This window comes from Lepidochelys kempii, chromosome 1 (assembly GCF_965140265.1).
Source record: "Lepidochelys kempii isolate rLepKem1 chromosome 1, rLepKem1.hap2, whole genome shotgun sequence".
Classification (NCBI taxonomy): Eukaryota; Metazoa; Chordata; order Testudines; family Cheloniidae; genus Lepidochelys; species Lepidochelys kempii.
Genome location: NC_133256.1, coordinates 7256367 through 7275584, shown reverse-complemented (window position 1 = coordinate 7275584; position 19218 = coordinate 7256367). Strand labels below are relative to the sequence as shown.

The window sequence follows — 19218 nt, the reverse complement described above, 5'->3', positions numbered from 1 at the left end:
ACCAATTTCCATCGAACACTTCTGACACAGTTTTTGACCAGGCCTATCCAAAAGCATGGGTCCAGTAATCAATTATCACTACTGCGACTCTACACAGAGTGACTAGTGATTTTGGGAGACCAACTCCAGACAGCTTAGAAAATGCCAAGCACCAGCTCTCTGAAAAAATCAGGTCCCATTGAGGTGTCATGCTAGATACCCAAAGACCACGCTGCCCATAGTCAGTAGTGGGTTCCTTTTGAAAATCTTGGCTGGTTAAATATAAATTGGGCACTTACGCAGAGCGATGGTCAAACCTAGAATTTGATATAAAAAGTGCTTGAGTTAAAAAAAAAAAATAAAAGGTGCTATTTGAAGGTAAGGTTTAACATGAAGGCCAACAATTTTTATAAACGCCACACCCAGCAATCTCTAGGCTGGCATAAGGCAGCCATTTAATTTAGGGAAAGAAGTGAGCCAAGTTACCAAATCCAACTGAAATGGCAGGTGGGGTTTGTGAGCAGCTGTGATCACCCACATAGGAAATGAGGCAACACCCCTAGTTCTGTGGAGAGGGCCATGGAAGCTTTACTGGCCACAAGGGAGCAGGACCACTGTCAGACCCCTCTTCAGCAGCACAGCTCCCCCGAGCACTATGCTGGGGCATGAGTCCAGGGAAAAGGCAGCCTACTGAGTCACCAACACTGGACGTCCCTTTTAGCTACAGCTAGGCGTTGATATGAGACCTATGAACGCAGTAGTTGAATGGCTGACTGCCTTGGGAATCTCTCTTCCAAATACTAATCAGGCCTGTTCCTCTTTAGCTGATGAAAGAACAGCTTGAGCTGTATGTTGGCAGGAAAAAAAAAAAAACCAACCAACCAGCACACTGTCTTTTAACCAAGGCCATACTTCGTTAATCACTTTAGCTGTGTCTGATTGGACAGCGTCTCTTCACCCTAAAGAGGTGGGAGACTGGAACAAGAATACTATTCTAGGGCCTTTTCTTTCCCCAGAGAAAGGATTCAAACCCAAGTCACAGAATAGTGCTTGAAGTAGCAGAAATGTTTGATGACACAGGAAGTGCCAGACTGGATGAGGCCAGGGGTCAGTCTAATCTATAAGCTGTTCGCGTCCAACAGCGGCCAGTACAAGTTGTTTTAAGGAAAGTGAAAGAAACCTGCAGTAATTATGCAATGGTCTTCCCTTGAGGAAGTTTCTTCTTTACTCTCAAAGAGCAGCTGGCTTATATCTTGGTTAGAAGGTTTACAAATCGGTCTCTCATTTCCCATAGTTAACCTTTAGTCAAAATGCAGATTAGCAGAATGCAAGAAAGGATTAGTCATATCTAAAGCTCTTGGTCTCAGTGGCAAGGAGTTCCAAAGGTTAGTTAGGTTGTGTACAATCTGTTCCCTACTCTCAGTTTTAGTGTTCTGCTTTTCAGTTTCATTGATGTCCCCATGTTCTTGTATTATGAGAAGTGCCCAATTTACCTTCTCGTTACCCTGCTCCCTCTTATTTATCTCCTCTCCAAACCAGACAGTTCTGACCTTCTCAGTCTCCTATGCCTCTTGCTACTTTTGTTATCTGTCTCTGAACCCCTTTTATCTGAGAGGTGCCCACAACTGAACATGCTATTCCATGAGGGCAAAAAGTGGATTCCTATAACCACACAGTAGTTTTTACTATTTACTCCACTCCACATGCATCCTAACATTGTTTTCTTCACCACTGGCCGCACACTGAGCTAGACATTTTCACTGAACCACCCGCAACTCCTCCCAGGCCTTTCAGTGTCCTTTCACAGACAGACGACTGCCAAGGCCATCTTGGAAAGGAAGGGATGGAGCCTTCGTTCCCTCGCTCTGCTCTGTGGGCTCACGGTGTGAAGGCCTAATGCAGTGATAGGAGGAATGGTCTGCCTCCCAGGAGGATGGAGTCTGTGCGCACGCCTCTGGGAAAGTGGAAAGGTACAACATACTGACTAGAGCCATCCTTGGGTTCTTTGGAAGCTGGCTGTGGCCTATCAGAGCAGCTCAAGATTCTAATCCAGATAAAGTTAGAGGCCACCTCAAAAAGGTGACTTAATGTGGAGAGCCAAGATGGTCTGGGACACAACCCCGTGTTCTGGGAGTCCCTAAGCTTCTGATTGCCAGAAGCTAGGACTGGACGACCGGGGATGGATCAGTGGATAATTGCCCTGTTCTGTTCAATTCCTCTGAAGCATCTGGCACAGGTCATTGTTGGGAGACAGGACACTGGGCTAGATGGACCATTGGTCTGACCCACTATGGCCATTCTTATGTTCTTATGACAAGGGACCCTTATGACCACAATCCCAGCAGCTGGTTTTCATGTTTAGGATTGGAGATAGAACTCAATTGTAGACAAATGAAACAACATAATTAGGCCTGTGCTCCCCACTGCCATGCTACAGCCTCTGCATTTATTTACTGACAAATAAAACTTGCAGAATTTTAAAATACTGTGTGCAGAATTTAATTTTTTGGTGCAGAATGCCCTCAGGAGTAGCACCTCCAGCAGCATAACAGATTAGCACCATGCTGAACATCGGTTTGGTACCAACTCAGAGGGCAGAATCTACCTAGGGGTTCACAGCACTATTCCCTGCAGAACCCAGGTATTCTTTAGGGAGATACTTGAGTCACTCAGCTTCTGATTTCTGGGTTCCTAATTAACTCAGGGAAAGGTAGGTGTCATTGTGGACAGCTCAATGAAAAAAAACCAACAAGATGTTGGAATGTGTGTGGAATAGAACAGAAAACACTGATTGTGATGCCATTGTACATATCAGCAGCATGCCCTCCTCTGGAATACTGTGTCCAGTTGTGATTTATCAAAAAGAGAAATACGCACTTCCTCTGAGCCCTGCTGGCTCTGACACAGGTAAGACACGAAGAGCGATTAGAAACACAGGAATACTTGCATACGAAGAGGCAATATGCTAGAACACACAATAGTGACTTGCACAGAGAAGGTACATGGGGTGCTCTTTACTCATAATCCAAGAACAAAGGACATGCAGTTACACTGAAAGGCAACAAGTGTAAAACTAATAAAAGGGCTTTAGTACAACTCACTGCCACAAGATATCATTGAGATCGAACTCAGAACTCAGAGAGACTGGAGATGTAAATGGGTAATTAGACAGCATAAAAGACTCCAGAAGGGATATAAACCCTCAGACTTCAGGGCATAAACCAACCGCTAACTGATGGGGGCCAGAAAGGAGCTTCCTATTACTGTTAAGTTATTCTATATTTGTCCACTACACAGGTGGTACTGGCTAGTGGCAGAGACAGGATACAGGACTAGAAGAACTACTGGTTTGATCCATTACTACAGTTTTTATGTTCCAATCCAAATACTCAGTTCAGCTTTTGAGATCTGACTGGATCATAATATAACTATTATAGCAACAAAGGGGCTTAATTCCAGACACTTGAGTATTTAAATTCCTTCCAGTTTACCTACATCTTTCAAAGAAGAGCAACACATGATTAAGGAGCTATACAGACTGATTTATGATGACAAATGTAAAACCATGGTTAACTCCACAAGTCTTTGGTAGGGTGGAAATACCAAAAAGGGAGAGATCATTTAGGTTGGTATCTAAGTAATAGGAAATTAAAGATAAAGTCTGAGTTTCAAGCCAGACTTGCTAAAGTTGAAATCCACAAAGATTGCGGAATGGTCTCCCAAAGTGAACAATGGCAAAGTCCCTGCTGTGTCACTCAGAACAGGGCTGGACAAACCACGAGCGGATAAAGCCTACACTAGTAACCGGAGAGGATGGACTAGACCCATTAGTTCTTTAACCATCTCCAACCTCATTTTGAAGGGCTAGCTGCATTAAAAGATCAGCTTTAATTTCAGGCCTGTCACTGTTGCTATGATTCTTCAGGTCTGAAGAAGAGCTCTGACTAACTCGAAAGCCTCTCTTTCAACAAGAGAAGTGGGTCCAATAACTGATATTACCTCACCCACCAGGGTGGATAAAAATCAATGATTTAAAAATAAAATAAAATAAAAATAAATAGGTAAAAAAAAAAAAATCAGATATTTAAATAGGATTTTTTTCGATAAAATGTTTTTTCCCCCCTCAAAAAGCATTTTTTCTAAAGATATCTTAATTAAAACTATCATAAAATAGGGATTATAAATTCTAATTCTATAGTACGAGACAATATATTCATGTAATGGTTAAAAAAAGTTTTGTAAATGAGTTCCAATAGTTCATGGATTAGGGACCCAATCTTATGGGGTTCCAGGGGCTTCTGTATAGATTTAGGTTAATCTTTCTATCTACCCAATGGGACTCAGTGCTCAGTCTAGGAGATACAATCAGAGAGGCTTACTTGTGCAATTCTCAAACTGTGGATTTGTGTCTCCAGAGATAACATGCTTGTTAACAGCAAAAATGTTTTTAAAATAAATATATAGAGGTGAGAAATAACAGATCTCAACCCTATTGTCCCTCTGCAAATTTGTGTATACAGAGTCAATCCCTTACCTCTCTCTAAGGCAAAGTTTCAAAAAGTTCAATGAATAGAAGATTGTTGGGGGGTTGACTAGATCTGGACAAGGAGAAGAAGTCTGGAGATAAATGTGAGAAGGGAGGGACAGGCAGTAGAAACACAAGTGAAACTGTTTGAGTAGCATATTCCAGAAGTCTTGAGGTCTTTCTGAGTGTAGCCTTTGCTGATTTGAGATCTACCATACCATTCTCTCACTAGAAGGGAAAACCTATAATGGCAGCAGGCGGTAAAAGAGACCCAGTTTGGGAATAAGAACCATTCAAGAAATATATGTTTGCTGATGATGTTTTAAAGAAAGTCACACCAGTGAACTGATGGAAGTCACTTAAGCACTTGGATTCAGAGACTGCTGAAGTGACAATCACACATTTAACAGGAGTAGCTTCTGACGATGTAGAAAGAATATTTTCTTCCTTTGGACAAATTCATTCCAAATGGAGAAATCATTTGGGACCTGAAGAAGCAGGAAAGCCTGTTTTTCTTTTCCAGATTATGAACAAACAGGAAAATGAAGGTGAAGACGACTGAGTTAGCTGCAGAAGCCAATATTTTAAGTTTCTCATGTTGGATTGGCTGACAGAGTCAATTTAATTTTTTTTTTTAATTTCATTTAACTATTTTAGTTAAAAACAATTTTAATAAGAACAAACCTGATTTTAAAAAATTTGAATGTTTAAGTTCAGGTTTCAGAGTGGTAGCCATGTTAGTTTGTATCAGCAAAAACAAAGAAGAGTCCTTGTGGCACCTTAGAGACTAACAAACTTATTGGGGAATAAGCTTCCGTGGGCTAGAACCCACTTCATCAGATGCACGGAGTGGAAAATACAGTAGCAGGTATATTTATACATAGTACATAAAAAGATGGGAGTTGCCTTACCAGGTAGGGGGTGTGTGGGGGTGTGTGTGTGGTGTCAGTCTAATGAGACAACTGTCTTTAAATTTAAAACAATTTAAATGTCTGTCTGGTGATGTTCTTCTCCATGGCAAGAAAATCCTCCAAATATTAATGATTAACCTGTTGAATTGGAGATAGTTCACCTCCCAATGACATCATAAATATCTGCTTCAAATTACCTTTGCTAAATGAAATAACCAAACAATCAATCAGTGATTTTCTGATACAGCTGTAAAACTAATCTGAAAAGTTTTCAAAATAAATCACTGTTTAAAAATGTATATAGTGTGCACCTTCTAAAAATGAAACCTACATCTGAGTTGTGAAGAATCTGTATTAAGGTTATAACAACCAACAAGAATGCACTTTTATGCAGAAATCCATGATTAAATGGAGCCTTCCTGACAAGTGATTTAAATCGATTTACACCAAATCTACCCTCTCACCCACCTTTTCTCGCTGCTGCTCTGAGTCATTCCTCTGACGAAGGAAGAGCTATAGTGCCAGCTAGTGGAAGGCTATGAACACAGAGCTACCCGTGAAAACCTAGCAAGCCAAGCCCAAGAAGCTCCCTTGTCCAGCCTTTATCACGGAGAAACTAATGAGAACCCACTAGCCCCAACCAAAAAAAAAAAAAAAAAAAGTTTCCTTGCCCAAGACATGAAGAATTTTTCAAGGCTGATTACATTCCCTAGTCCAATGGAAGGAAGCGTGTTGTTTAAGATAGGAAAGCCCTTGGGCCAGCTACATGAAGCGATGGGTTTCACAGTACGAAGACAGAGCCATAGCTAAAAAGAATTTGAATTGCTCTATGGCACTGTGAGATCAGCTCTGGAAAGGGGGAACTAAATCAGTACTCTCAGTTTGCAGGGGAAAAAAAAAAAAAAAAAAGACATGGTTAATATACCAAAGATTGAGAGGAGGGGGTGGAAGGAGTGACATCTGAAGGCACCACTGTGGGAACTGAATATCCTCAGATGTAGTCAACAGATCAGAAGGTCACTTCTTGAAAACCATGTATTCTCATGCTAGTTTAGGAACCACAGTAGTCCAAGCGCCCTCCATAGATGCTTTGGTGCTGGGAGGCTGAGGAGAAAGACAGCCATCCACTTTCCAAAAGAGGACAGAACTGCCGAGGATAGAGCTTCTTTAGTACAGTGCTGTATGCTAAAAGAACTAACAGATTAGACATTACTGAAGAGAAGGGACGAGACTACATGGACGTGTGGTCTATTCCATCCCACATTGTTTAAGTCACTAAATAGCATCTGTCAAAGCTGGAAGAGGGAAGCTATACTGAAGAGTTTATTGGGCTACTGGGATTCTTTGGCCTTGTATAGATGAGTATATTAGACAGAACCTATCTATCTAGGAGGGAAACTCACAGGCTCTACCCATTTCTTCAATGGCCTGTTCAGTTCACGTAGAAGAGAAACTGCTTCTAATTGTGGTCTTCAAAGAGTCAAGTTCTCTTAAGGGAAAGATCAGCCCCATCATTTATAACAGCAGCTCTCAAACCTGTGGATTGGAATACAAGGGGTTAATGAGCACCCTCCTAGCTGAGATTGCTCGTTGAAGCAAATTTACTCCATTGCTTGCAGTAGGAACCTCATGCCAAGAGCTCTCCCATAACCCCCTGTGTAGGCTCCTGTGGCACCTTCTTTGTGGAGGACTGGCTACTAGAAGTGGGGTGACTGTAAGAGGTGGAGCACCTCTACTAACCACTATCTCAGGGAGCACCAAAGAAGAAAGGAAGGTGTTGTAGGCCATAATGTGGGACAGATACATGGGGAAGTGGTTAGAGTAACAGACTGAAGGAAAGGGTAGTCATTCACTTAAGGTCCAATAGGAATACCATGTGGACCTGCTGAGAGGCATGGTAAAAAAAGTGTACGAATCCATAGTGGGCTCCACCTTAACATGAAGTCTTAAACCATCTTTACGCATGTGGGATTCCAGAAAAGCGAGCAGCAGCCTTCAGAAGCGCACAGAAGACTTAAGGAACATCAATGCTTAGATACAAAGGCGATAGGTGCCTTAGACACTCAATTTAGACAAACTTGAACAAGCTGCTATTTTTGGTGTCATCATTCCTGACCCCTCTTCCCCATGAAAAGATAGTGTTACAGAAGCAAACTCCACAAGAAGTCCTCTGGCACTGAAGAGAATAATCACAGCTCTAGGAAACAGTGTGTCTACGCCAACTCACCCCTATGGTTGATGCCATGTAATCCGCACACATTTCAGCAAAGTCCCTCTCAAGTACTCCGTAATAAAGGCCGTAGAACAGGAGGGAAACACCAAAATCCATTGCATCTTCGGGTTTGATTCTGCAGTGGAAGAGGCAGAAGAACGTCAAACAAGTTCTTCAGTCAAACAAAGTTGCTCTCTGAACGCGTGCAAAGTTAGCCTGCTGTAAAAACATAGCATGACAGGGTAAAAGGCCTCATTAGCAATATTTAATGGTGTGCTAGGAACTTCATCTACCAAGTAAGCATTCATGGTCTTGAAATGTACACACATAGGTGTCATGCACGACTTCCACATCATGATCCCTGTAAATACAAGATCTTTGGGACTTTTGGCAAGAGTTGCCATCTTCTAAATACAGCGATATGCATTCATGTAGCATCTTGTGCTGGTGAATCTGCCTTTTGTTTTGACGGCGATCAGACTAGATGATCACAGTGGTCCCTTCTGGCCTTGGAATCTACAATCCTTAAATTGCCCAGTGTGTATGGAGTCATGCCCTTCACTGCTACACTAGGACCACAGCCTCGCCTGTTCTAACGGTGAATTCTCAGGCAGTGTTTCATAGCTAGATTTAAGGAGTAATTCTGAGAGACAGGGGCTTCAGTTGTTGTTGTAGGTACTCAACATCTCTCAAGGAGAGAGAAAAAAAATAGCCAGAGTCTCCTTGATCATCAAGGCGAGAGACGTTACATAGTGGCAAATAACTTAAGAGCACAAAATAGAGACAAATCACAGAGCCTAACTTCTACATGCCTCGGGGAGGGGGGGGGGAGGGAGCAGAGGAAGAAGGAAAGGAAGGAAATCAGATCAGATCAGTACAGCAGAGGTAGGAAAAAAACACCATGCAGCTAGATAGGGTGACAACTCAGACCCAGTTACAATGCTACAATCACTTGTAAAACCAGCTCCAAGATACATCAGGATTCCTGTTTCCCAGGAGGATGAACATTAAAGGTACTGGGTATGGACATGCACAAGAGGAGGAGCTGGAAGAAGCTGGTGACGTTAACACTTAGGTGTCACACATATCCATTCCTTTTCCTTGAGCATCCTTGCTGAAAGCGGAGTTCTGGGCAGATACTTGGACCACTTTGAAGGATATACGTGCAGACACATCACTTGTGATCGCTCTAGCAGCCAAAAGAGAAACTAGTCAGCACTTTGGTCTCCTACATTATTGATGACATGACTAAGACTATATATGGCCGCACCTATTTCCCAATGTGTTTTAAAGAGCCCCACAGTGAACACTTGGCTCTACGCAGCTTTGCCATTTTAACTCTTTGATGGGAGCTAAGCAGCAAAGATTTACTCACCTGAATAATAAGTTAAGACCAAAAAGAGTGAACATTACAGCCATGTACCCGACAATTCCAGTGGCATAGCTGATCTTGTATATCAGCAGAAACCATTTATAGACCAGCCTGTAAAACAAAACACACACCCAAAAGTGAGGTGATTTTACAGGTATTTTGAAGGGAGTTTCATGGAACACCTGAAGGAGTTTTAAGATTCTAACTAAAGCTAGTTTTTCACTTAGGCCATTTGAGCTGTTCAAGTGAAAGAGAGATAGTGGGCTGCCCATTGACTGGGGAGCCAGATTTCAGAGTTCTAATCCCAGCTCTGACACTTACTCTCCCTGTGGCTCTTGGCAGGTCACGATGTATGGACCGTCATGATTTTCATGTCCAGTACTTCATGATCTTCTCGGGCTAGAAATAAATGGTGTGTCCCATGCTGGGAATACCCCCACTAGGACATGGGTCTCACCTTATAGCCCTGCAGGGCTATGATCTACCAGGCTTTCCACCTGTCGCTCAGATCAGCACAGATTCTGGGGAAAATTAATATTTCAGTGACAGGTTGATTTTGTTTGAAACTGATCAGTTGTCAGCAATGTTAGAAGCACTCCTGACAGAGATGATTAGTAGGCAGAATCCAGGTGAGACGGTCAAAGGAGTGTGATTAATGCAGTCCCATTATAGGGTTGCCACCACAACCTGGAGTCAGAAGTTGAACTGCAAAGCTGCAGCAAAGCAGTAGGTCTGTTGCATGGAAATCTGAATTAAGCCAGTTAATTGCTTCTCTCACACAGAGGCAGCCTGCACAAAACCATGCCTAGTTTTTGGTTCATGTGACTTATGAGGAGATTGTGTTAACCTGGGAGTCGTCTGCACAAGAGGTTTACGAGTTGCTCTGAAAGTGACAAAGGCTGTGACAGCAGAGAAGAGCACCCAGATCACCAGGAATCGCCACCAGTGCAGCTTCGCTGTGAAATAAAGGGGAACAACCCACATCTGAAAGAGGGTCACCATCTGCAACAACAAAACAAAGGCATGTCAATTAAGACCAAGCTCACACACTGAATGGCATTAAAACAGGCTACACCAGTACCAGCAGTCTCTCGGGCTTACCATGCCCCTCTTAAAGAGAATACATTCTTGGCTGTACAGCCCTGGACGCTGTGAAATCTGAATTAAATAATATGTTACTGTGACGTTGCATAAGGCTTTATGGAAATATGCTTATGAATGTATATATGATATAACTGGAATAAGTTTTATGCTACACATGCCATGTAACATATCTCTGTAAAGGTTATGATCTACTGAATCTATTCATCCTATTTGTATGCATGCATGTATCATTTTCATATTTGAAGCTATGAATATTGGCTGTGTACTGGTTTGATTTTAAGTAGCCTTAGTAAGGCATTTGGGCAGCTTCTTTAGAAAGGAATTTGCAAGTTAAGTGCCCAATCAAGAAACACTTAACAGACAATGGATCTTGGAAGGCTCCAATCCACATAAAAAGTCTACTTGAGGACGTTCAAGGTAGCATGTGACCCAGGGCTGCTACCTGTAAGTTCTGAGTCATGCATGGACATGTGACTCGCCCATGTGACTCCAAAACTCCATCTTGTAGCTGGGATTCTACACAGGGGGAGGGAGGGGTGTCACCCACAAGAGAAAGTCTATTTAAACCTCCGGAAGACCCCTCCATTTGGTCTTCAGCTGACTCAAGAGTCATCCTTTGGGGGTGAAGAGGCTACCTGAAAGAAACAGGAACAAAGGACAGTAACCACCGGGGGAAGAGTGATTGCTGGACCCAGACTAGAAGGAGACTAGTCTGTAAAAGGAAGCTTACTGGAACACCTCTGAGGGTGAGATTTTATCTGTATTCAGTTTTCTTACTGTATTAGGCACAGACTTGCGTGTTCTATTTTATTTTATTTTGCATGGTAATTCACTTTGTTCTGTCTGTTACTACTTGGAACCACTTAAATCCAACTTTCTGTATTGAATAAAATCTCTTTTTACTTATTATTTAACCCAGAGTATGTACTAATACCGGGGGGGGGGGGGGAAAGAGGCGGTTGGGAGGGGGGGCAAACAGCTCTGCAGATCTCTCTACCAGTGTCATAGAGGGCGAACAATTTATGAGTTTACCCTGTACAAGCTTTACACAGGATAAAACAGATGTATTTGGGGTTTGGATCCCCATTGGGAGTTGGGCATCTGAGTGCTAGAGACAGGAACACTTCTTAAGCTGCTTTCAGTTAAGCCTGCAGTCTGTGGGAGGTGGTTCAGGCCTGTGTCTGGGTTTGTGGCCGGCAGGCGTGTCTGGCACAACCAGGCAGGGCGCTGGAGGCCCAGGCTGAGAGGGTAGGCAGGGGCAGGAGTAGTCTTGGCACATCAGGTGGCAGCCCCCAGGGGGTTTCTGTGACCCAACCTGTCAGTTACCCAACATTTTTTCAGTGGGTTGAGCAAGGGGGCAGATGGGACAGATTGTGGGGAAGGTTTAAACCAGTGGATGAACTCATCGTAACATTGTAAGTGAGCGACTGGGGTTTGCCCAACTCTGCTAAAAGAGGCATATCTGCTCAATTCTTGCCCAATCAGGTTTCGTAAGAGGGCCACACATTCCTCAAAGCGGATACTAAACAGATGTACACAATAAGATCCAGGTAGTCCTTTCCAGACCCTTTCCCAGCATAAAGATTTTGCAATGCAAATGGAATTGTTTGCAAAACCGACATGTAGGAAACAAGCCGTTGTCTGGCCACTGTTAATTGGCATCATGAGGCTCGGAAGAACAGAGGGTGTGGAAAATCCCCTGTTGTTCTTGAATGGAACGATATTCCCTGACCTGCAGTCTGATGCACCAGGATAGCAAAATCAATGGTGGCAGAGTGACCAACAGGCTTGAGAGGATTCTGCAAACCGAGCGATTGGACAAGCGTTGTGAGCATTCAAATGCCAAATGAGGTTGGCGGCCATGAAATCCAGCTTCCACTCAAATAGTCTGCGTTATTCTGAGTAACGACAATGGTGAAATCCAGCTTCCATTTACATTGTTCTGAGTAACACCAGTGGGGAGATCTATTTGTTCCATTGCCTCCTTAAGGGTGAACACAACTTGATACAACTCCTTACTAGCAAAGGGTTACATACGCCAGTGGTTCTCAGCCAGGGGTCTGGGACCCACTGGGGTGCTGTGAGCAGGTTTCAGGGGGCCCATCAAGCAGCCGGTGTCAGACTCACTGGGGCCCAGGGCAGAAAGCTGAAGCCCCACTACATGGGGCTGAAGTCCAGTGCCCTGAGCCCAGCCACCCGGGGCTGAAGCCAAAGCCTGAGCAACTTCGCTTTGCTGGGGCCCCTGTGGCGTAGGGTCCCAAGCAATTGCCCTATTTGCTATCCCCTAACTCAGGCCCTGGCTTTTATATGCAGAAAAATCAATTGTTGTGACACAGGTGGGCCATGGAGGTTTTATAACATGTTGAGGAGGAAGGGGGGCTCAGAAAGAGAAAGGTTGAGAACCCCTGACATGCTACACTGATGAAACAATTGTATTTTGTAACCTAACTATAAAGAAAAGGAGTACTTGTGGCACCTTAGAGACTAACCAATTTATTTGAGCATGAGCTTTCGTGAGCTACAGCACACTTCATCGGATGCATACTGTGGAAAGTATAGAAGATCTTTTTATACACACAAAGCATGAAAAAAAATGGGTGTTGACCACTACAAAAGGTTCTCTCTCCCCCCACCCCACTCTCCTGCTGGTAATAGCTTATCTAAAGTGATCACTCTCCTTACAATGTATATGATAATCAAGGTGAGTCATTTCTAGCACAAATCCAGGGTTTAACAAGAACGTCGGGGGGGGGGGGGGAAGAGGGGTAGGAAAAAACAAGGGGAAGTAGGTTACCTTGCATAATGACTTAGCCACTCCCAGTCTCTATTCAAGCTTAAGTTAATTGTATCCAATTTGCAAATGAAATCCAATTCAACAGTCTCTCGCTGGAGTCTGGTTTTGAAGTTTTTCTGTTGTAATATCGCAACTTTCATGTCTATAATCACGTGACAAGAGAGATTGAAGTGTTCTCCGACTGGTTTATGAATGTTATAATTCTTGACATCTGATTTGTATCCATTTATTCTTTTACGTAGAGACTGTCCAGTTTGACCAATGTACATGGCAGAGGGGCATTGCTGGCACATGATGGCATATATCACATTGGTGGATGTGCAGGTGAACGAGCCTCTGATAGTGTGGCTGATGTTATTAGGCCCTGTGATGGTGTCCCCTGAATAGATATGTGGGCATAGTTGGCAACGGGCTCTGCTGCAAGGATAGGTTCCTGGGTTAGTGGTTCTGTTGTGCGGTATGTGGTTGCTGGTGAGTATTTGCTTCAGGTTGGGGAGCTATCTGTAGGCAAGGACTGGCCTGTCTCCCAAGATTTGTGAGAGATTTGTGAAAGACAGGCCAGAGAACCAAAGAACCTATCCTTGCAACAAAGCCCGTTGCCAACTGTGTCCACATATCTATACAGGGGACACCATCGCAGGGCCTAACATCAACAAACTGGACAGTCTCTACGTAAAAGAATAAATGGATACAAATCAGATGTCAAGAATTATAACACTCCCAGTCTCTATTCAAGCCTAAGTCATTATGCAAGGTAACCTATTTCCCCTTGTTTTTTCCTACCCCCCGCCCCCCGTCAGACGTTCTTGTTAAATCCTGGATTTGTGCTGGAAATGATCATCATACACATCATGATCATCATACACATTGTAAGGAGAGTGATCACTTTAGATAAGCTATTACCAGCAGGAGAGTGGGGTGGGGGGAGAGAAAACCTTTTGTAGTGGTCAACACCCATTTTTTCATGCTTTGTGTGTATAAAAAGATCTTCTATACTTTCCACAGTATGCATCCGATGAAGTGAGCTGTAGCTCACGAAAGCTCATGCTCAAATAAATTGGTTAGTCTCTAAGGTGCCACAAGTACTCCTTTTCTTTTTGTGAATACAGACTTATACGGCTGTTACTCTGAAACCTAACCTAACTATGGTTCTCATAGAGTTCCAATGCGTACTGTTGGACAGGGAAGGCAAATGGGTATTAAACATCACAGGGCAGTCCGAGAAGGACATTAATGCAACTGTTTATATAGCTAATTGCCAGCTCCATTCAGCACCTGCAGCCAGAGGGCGGATGAAACAGGGTGGGAAATGCTTACATTGTAGGAGCGAGGATGTCTCTGTTTCCACTGTACCAAGAGGAGCTGTGCAACCACTAGCGTGGCAATGAGGATGAGGACCATTTCGGCATGCATGGCCTCGTGGCCACGGTGCTTGGCGTGCATCCGAGCATGCTCGACCCTGAAATGAAAACAAGGCAAGTTAAGTCTGGAGTGAACAGGCTGGGATCAGCAAGAACCTGGTACATAGAGCAGTATGGTAGGGTTGCAGGACAGTTTCCATGTCAGGGGATGGAAAGCAATGTGGGAGAGGCTAGCAGAGAAAGATGCTGCTACACTCAAGATAGGAAAGGCAGAGGAACACAAATCTGGTCTGGCTCACGCAGATTCTAGAGCTATAAACAACCAAGCATTCTCTGGCTCAAGCTCTGTGCAGACAGGACAGATGAAGGCTGAAGTGTCTTCTTAGGTGCTGTCAGCCTTTGGGAGCAAAGAGAAGCAGATTCCATGTCTTGTACCTACAATCTTGCAGTTGACTAGAGCAGCATTAGTGGCTGAAGAGACTCCCTGTCATCATGGCTAGAGGGAGAGGCCTGAGCATATGAACTGAAATATAAAGGGCCAAAATAAAATAGATGAAATGTCCTTTCACTACAATTTTGCATAGAAAGAGGCATCCCTCTCCCTCCTACTCAACAAAGCGGATAGTAGCCCCGGCTCACACCTCATTTGCATAGGTTCACCTCTCCCACATCCACTGCAACGCACCACTCACCTCCATCTCTCCTCGGGGGACAGTCGTGATAGATCAACCTAGAGAGGAAAAGCAATCAGTTACTGAAGTCCAAGAGTGGCAGTTGAAGCCTAGAGGAGATCTTTGCAATACTTTGTTTGCACACCAGTTGAAAAAAAACTCTTTTCTGTGTAAGAGGAACTGTCCCTGGCTAAATGCTGTCACAAGCAATTTAAGATTATAACCGACAAGGAAACCACCACTTAGTACGTGCCCCACGGTAATCACGTTGCAACTCTGCCTAGGGCTGAAGGCAATGCAAGAGTATTGCATTAATTGTAAGGCTGTCATTAAAGATCCCAGGGAATCATGGTCAGAATGTGCTTCTTAGAATCAAGTAAGAGGTTCAGAGGAAGAAACCACAAACCCATGTTCTAGCCATCTTGACTAGTCATCACCTTAGTAATCATCCTCCCAACATTAGCTGCTAGCAACCTAGGACTTCCACCTCTGCCCTATACTGTGGGCACTTCTGGAAGTTCTAAAGAATCTTTGCACCACTCCCCACAATTGTTAGATCACGAGGGCGTCTAACGTACAGTACCACATACCACTTTAAGGAGTGAAATATGCATCTTGACATCTCACCTAGATACACTATTTAGGACAGTTTGTTCTGAGCAGTGACTGCAATTTCAGGTACAGCCTAGTAACCCCAAGGAAGTAGATGATTCAGCCCCCTGCTTCATAGGTTTAAGGGTCAGACGGGACCAACAGGATCATTTATTCTGAACTCCTATATAACACAAGTTGCAGAATTTCACCCAGAAATTCCTGCAACAAAACCCATCATTCCTGACCATCTTTTGGGAAACATTCAATCTTGAGTTAGACATCAGGGGATTGTGAATCTACCACATCCCTTGATAAATTGTTCTAATGGTTAATTACCCTGAATGTTTAAAAAAAATATCAGCCTTATTTCTAGCCTGAATTTGCCTGGTTTCAGTTTCCAGCCACTGGATCTCCTTATGCCTTTATTTGCTAGATTAGAGAGTCCGCTTCAACTAGAAATCTCCTCCCCATTTAGGTACACTTGGTCAGAGGGCATATTTTCCCCCTATGGTAACACAAACACTGACATGGAAGGCCAACAGTCACTTTGGATGTGGTTAATGAAATCCCATAGATCCGACTTCATCTTAGCTCATCCTTAACTGTATTTATATTAAAAAGAAAAGGAGGACTTGTGGCACCTTAGAGACTAACTAATTTATTTGAGCATAAGCTTTCGTGAGCTACAGCTCACTTATACATACAGTTAAAACCAACAAAAGCAGGTTGCCTGGGGCCCAGACCAACTGACAGCCATTCAACTATTTAGACATGCCAGCTGTTTGAGTACATGACATCACACTGTTGAAGTCAGGGAGTGAAGGTGATATTTGTATTGGCACTTGGCTTTTCCTCACATCATAGTATCTGTAAACAGCCAGGTGAGCTTGTTCCGAGTGCCGTACATATGAAACAGGTCGCCAATGCGTGGAGCCACAGCAGCTCAGTTTAAAGACAGGACGTGTCAGGGACACAGCATGCATTTCCCAAGTGCAAAAGGTGTAAAAAAATGAACATGCAACTACAAGATCATTAGATGACTAACATTCCAAGTTCAGATTTAACAGTTACCCTTTAATCTTTTCACATGCAGCACTTAGATTCGTGTCTGGGCAATACTGCTGGCTTCCCTCAATAAAACCTGCTGTCAAACAAGATAAAGAACTGAGTGTTCAACTACTTGTGACCATTAAAGATCTCTCTGACCCTCTATCAAACAGGGACATGAGTCCCAGTGTCTTCATTAAATTTCATCTTGGCTAAAATTCTGGTTCCCCTGTAGTTTCTGCTGATAGGGTTTTCATTTCTTCTTTGCCATAGGTTGTTTCACAGTGCGTCTGCACACTGTTAAAGAGCTGTTGTATTCTACCCCAGAACTGTGAAATTATAAGGGATTTAGTCCCTGAAGGCTTTGGAAAGCACTTTGGTAAATGCAAGATACCGCCATAAGAAAATTTTTAAGGTTTAGGGTTTGCTTAAGAGACTGAGCAGGTGGTGAAGATTTAGTACAGGAGCTGAAGAGATGTATTCAGATCTGTGCAACTCTCAATGCTACTTGTTCCTGACTATTGGATACTATTTTCTGGAATCATGAGAGGAAGCCACAGGACTTTTAGTTACAGCAGAATTCAGTTTAAACAGTAAGGATCTGATAAAGAGCCAAAGTCAAGAAATTCAGTATGGCAGATTACCTGTTCCCAACTCACTGTGAGTGGGAGAAGCACCAAAGAATAAGGCTGCTATTCCTAGCCTGACTCAGCTTCAAGTTGCTTAAATTTTGCTGGTGTAGAAATTACTGACATTCTCCTCAGAACACTGGAAAAACAGTTACTTCAACAAGCACAAGGCAGCTTCTCTACCTCAGTGTCCTTACTGGATTTCCACGCTGGTGCAAGTATACTCCTGTCCCGCCCATATAGTCCATGTGCCCTAACCCACCACTGACCGTGTCTATGTTGGGAAAGTTTTAAAACAGTTTCCCACTGTTGCTAGAACTGTGTAGATGGGGTTTTACCTACTGACCGTCTTGACAGGCTGAGGAATAAGCCACCTAATGATGGAAACCCTGTTGCTTCAGAAATTTTAAGAGAAGAGGAGAACTGGAAAATAAGCTATAGGAAAGAATCCTATGCAGACACGAGGAAGGATTGAAATGAGCAATTAGTCCATAGAGCAATGTGACTGATTTCGTAACGTCTTTTTTTTTAAATGTTAAGTGCTGACAGATAAATTTTTCTCAGCATTCAAAACAGTAATACAGTCTCTGCCTGCAGTATAGAATCATAGAATATCAGGGTTGGAAGGGACCCCAGAAGGTCATCTAGTCCAACCCCCTGCTCGAAGCAGGACCAATTCCCAGTTAAATCATCCCAGCCAGGGCTTTGTCAAGCCTGACCTTAAAAACCTCTAAGGAAGGAGATTCTACCACCTCCTTAGGTAATGCATTCCAGTGTTTCACCACCCTCTTAGTGAAAAAGTTTTTCCTAATATCCAATCTAAACCTCCCCCACTGCAACTTGAGACCATTACTCCTCGTTCTGTCATCTGCTACCGTTGAGAACAGTCTAGAGCCATCCTCTTTGGAACCCCCTTTCAGGTAGTTGAAAGCAGCTATCAAATCCCCCCTCATTCTTCTCTTCTGCAGGCTAAACAATCCCAGCTCCCTCAGCCTCTCCTCATAACTCATGTGTTCCAGTCCCCTAATCATTTTTCAATAGTAGCTTACAATCTAATTCACAAACACATGGGAAAGATTCGCAAACATATTGGTGCCAACTTAAGCAGTGATCCAAGACACACTGATTCAATAAGACTACTTCTGTGCATTCCAAGATTACCCATGTGTAAAGTTACTCAGGTAACCTAATGTTTGCAGGATGAGGGCCCTGCCGTATTTTAAATAACAGGGGTAAAAAAAAAATTAGATTTGCCCATTAGCATAGTTAGGCTTTTTCAAAGTTAATCCTCACTGTAACGGAAGAATTTTTACTGAAGACTAAACTTCTCAGGTTCCCATCTGCAATCATCCCACAGGAGAGGGGACGAGCAGTTTCTCGTATAGTGTCATGCATCGACTAGACAAGAGAAGCTTTTAAGGGAACATTACAATAAGCATACCGGTTGTTTGAGAATGCTGAACAGCCCTTGTGTCTAAATAGGTACCACCTGAGCAGAAGAGAGCCGCCTCTGGGGGAAAAAAATGAATTTGGCAACTTAAAAATTACACACCTGAAAGGTAACCTGCAAAAGGGGGGGAGGGGGGAGAAATGGGTTTGTGTCATTGTTGCTTTATGATGTAGAAAAGAGACCCTGTCATAAATATAAAGGGAAGAGTAAACACATTTAAATCCCTCCTGGCCAGAGGAAAAAACCCTTTCACCTGTAAAGGGTTAAGAAGCTAAGACAACCTCGCTAGCACCTGACCAAAATGACCAACGAGGAGACAAGATATTTTCAAAGCTGGAGGGGGCGGAAAACAAAGGGTTCTCTGTGTGTGTGTGTGTGTTGCTTTTGCCGGGACCAGGTCAGGAATGCAGGTCAGAACTCCTGTAAAGGGCTAATAAGCAATCTAGTTAGATATGCGTTAGATTCTGTTTTGTTTAAATGACTGATAAAATAAGTTGTGCTGAATGGAATGTATATTCCTGATTTTGTGTCTTTTTGTAACTTAAGGTTTTGCCTAGAGGGATTCTCTA

General features: G+C 43.3%; 1 protein-coding gene across 5 annotated transcripts in view; it reads right to left on the bottom strand.

The window, feature by feature from the left end:
• The window catches only part of RNF121 (ring finger protein 121), a 50910-nt gene that overhangs the window by 25386 nt on the left and 6306 nt on the right, over positions 1 to 19218 (bottom strand). For 4 of the 5 annotated variants that reach the window (XM_073333332.1, XM_073333359.1, XM_073333368.1 and 1 more), the window contains 5 exons: positions 14951 to 14988; positions 14215 to 14356; positions 9847 to 10001; positions 9003 to 9110; positions 7643 to 7763 (listed from right to left, as the gene is read on the bottom strand). In XM_073333332.1, coding sequence (XP_073189433.1) covers positions 7643 to 7763; positions 9003 to 9110; positions 9847 to 10001; positions 14215 to 14356; positions 14951 to 14988 — 564 coding nt within the window. Of the gene's footprint in view, positions 1 to 7642; positions 7764 to 9002; positions 9111 to 9846; positions 10002 to 10545; positions 10710 to 14214; positions 14357 to 14950; positions 14989 to 19218 lie in introns of those variants that run through there. The other variant, XM_073333351.1, reaches the window with a different exon arrangement.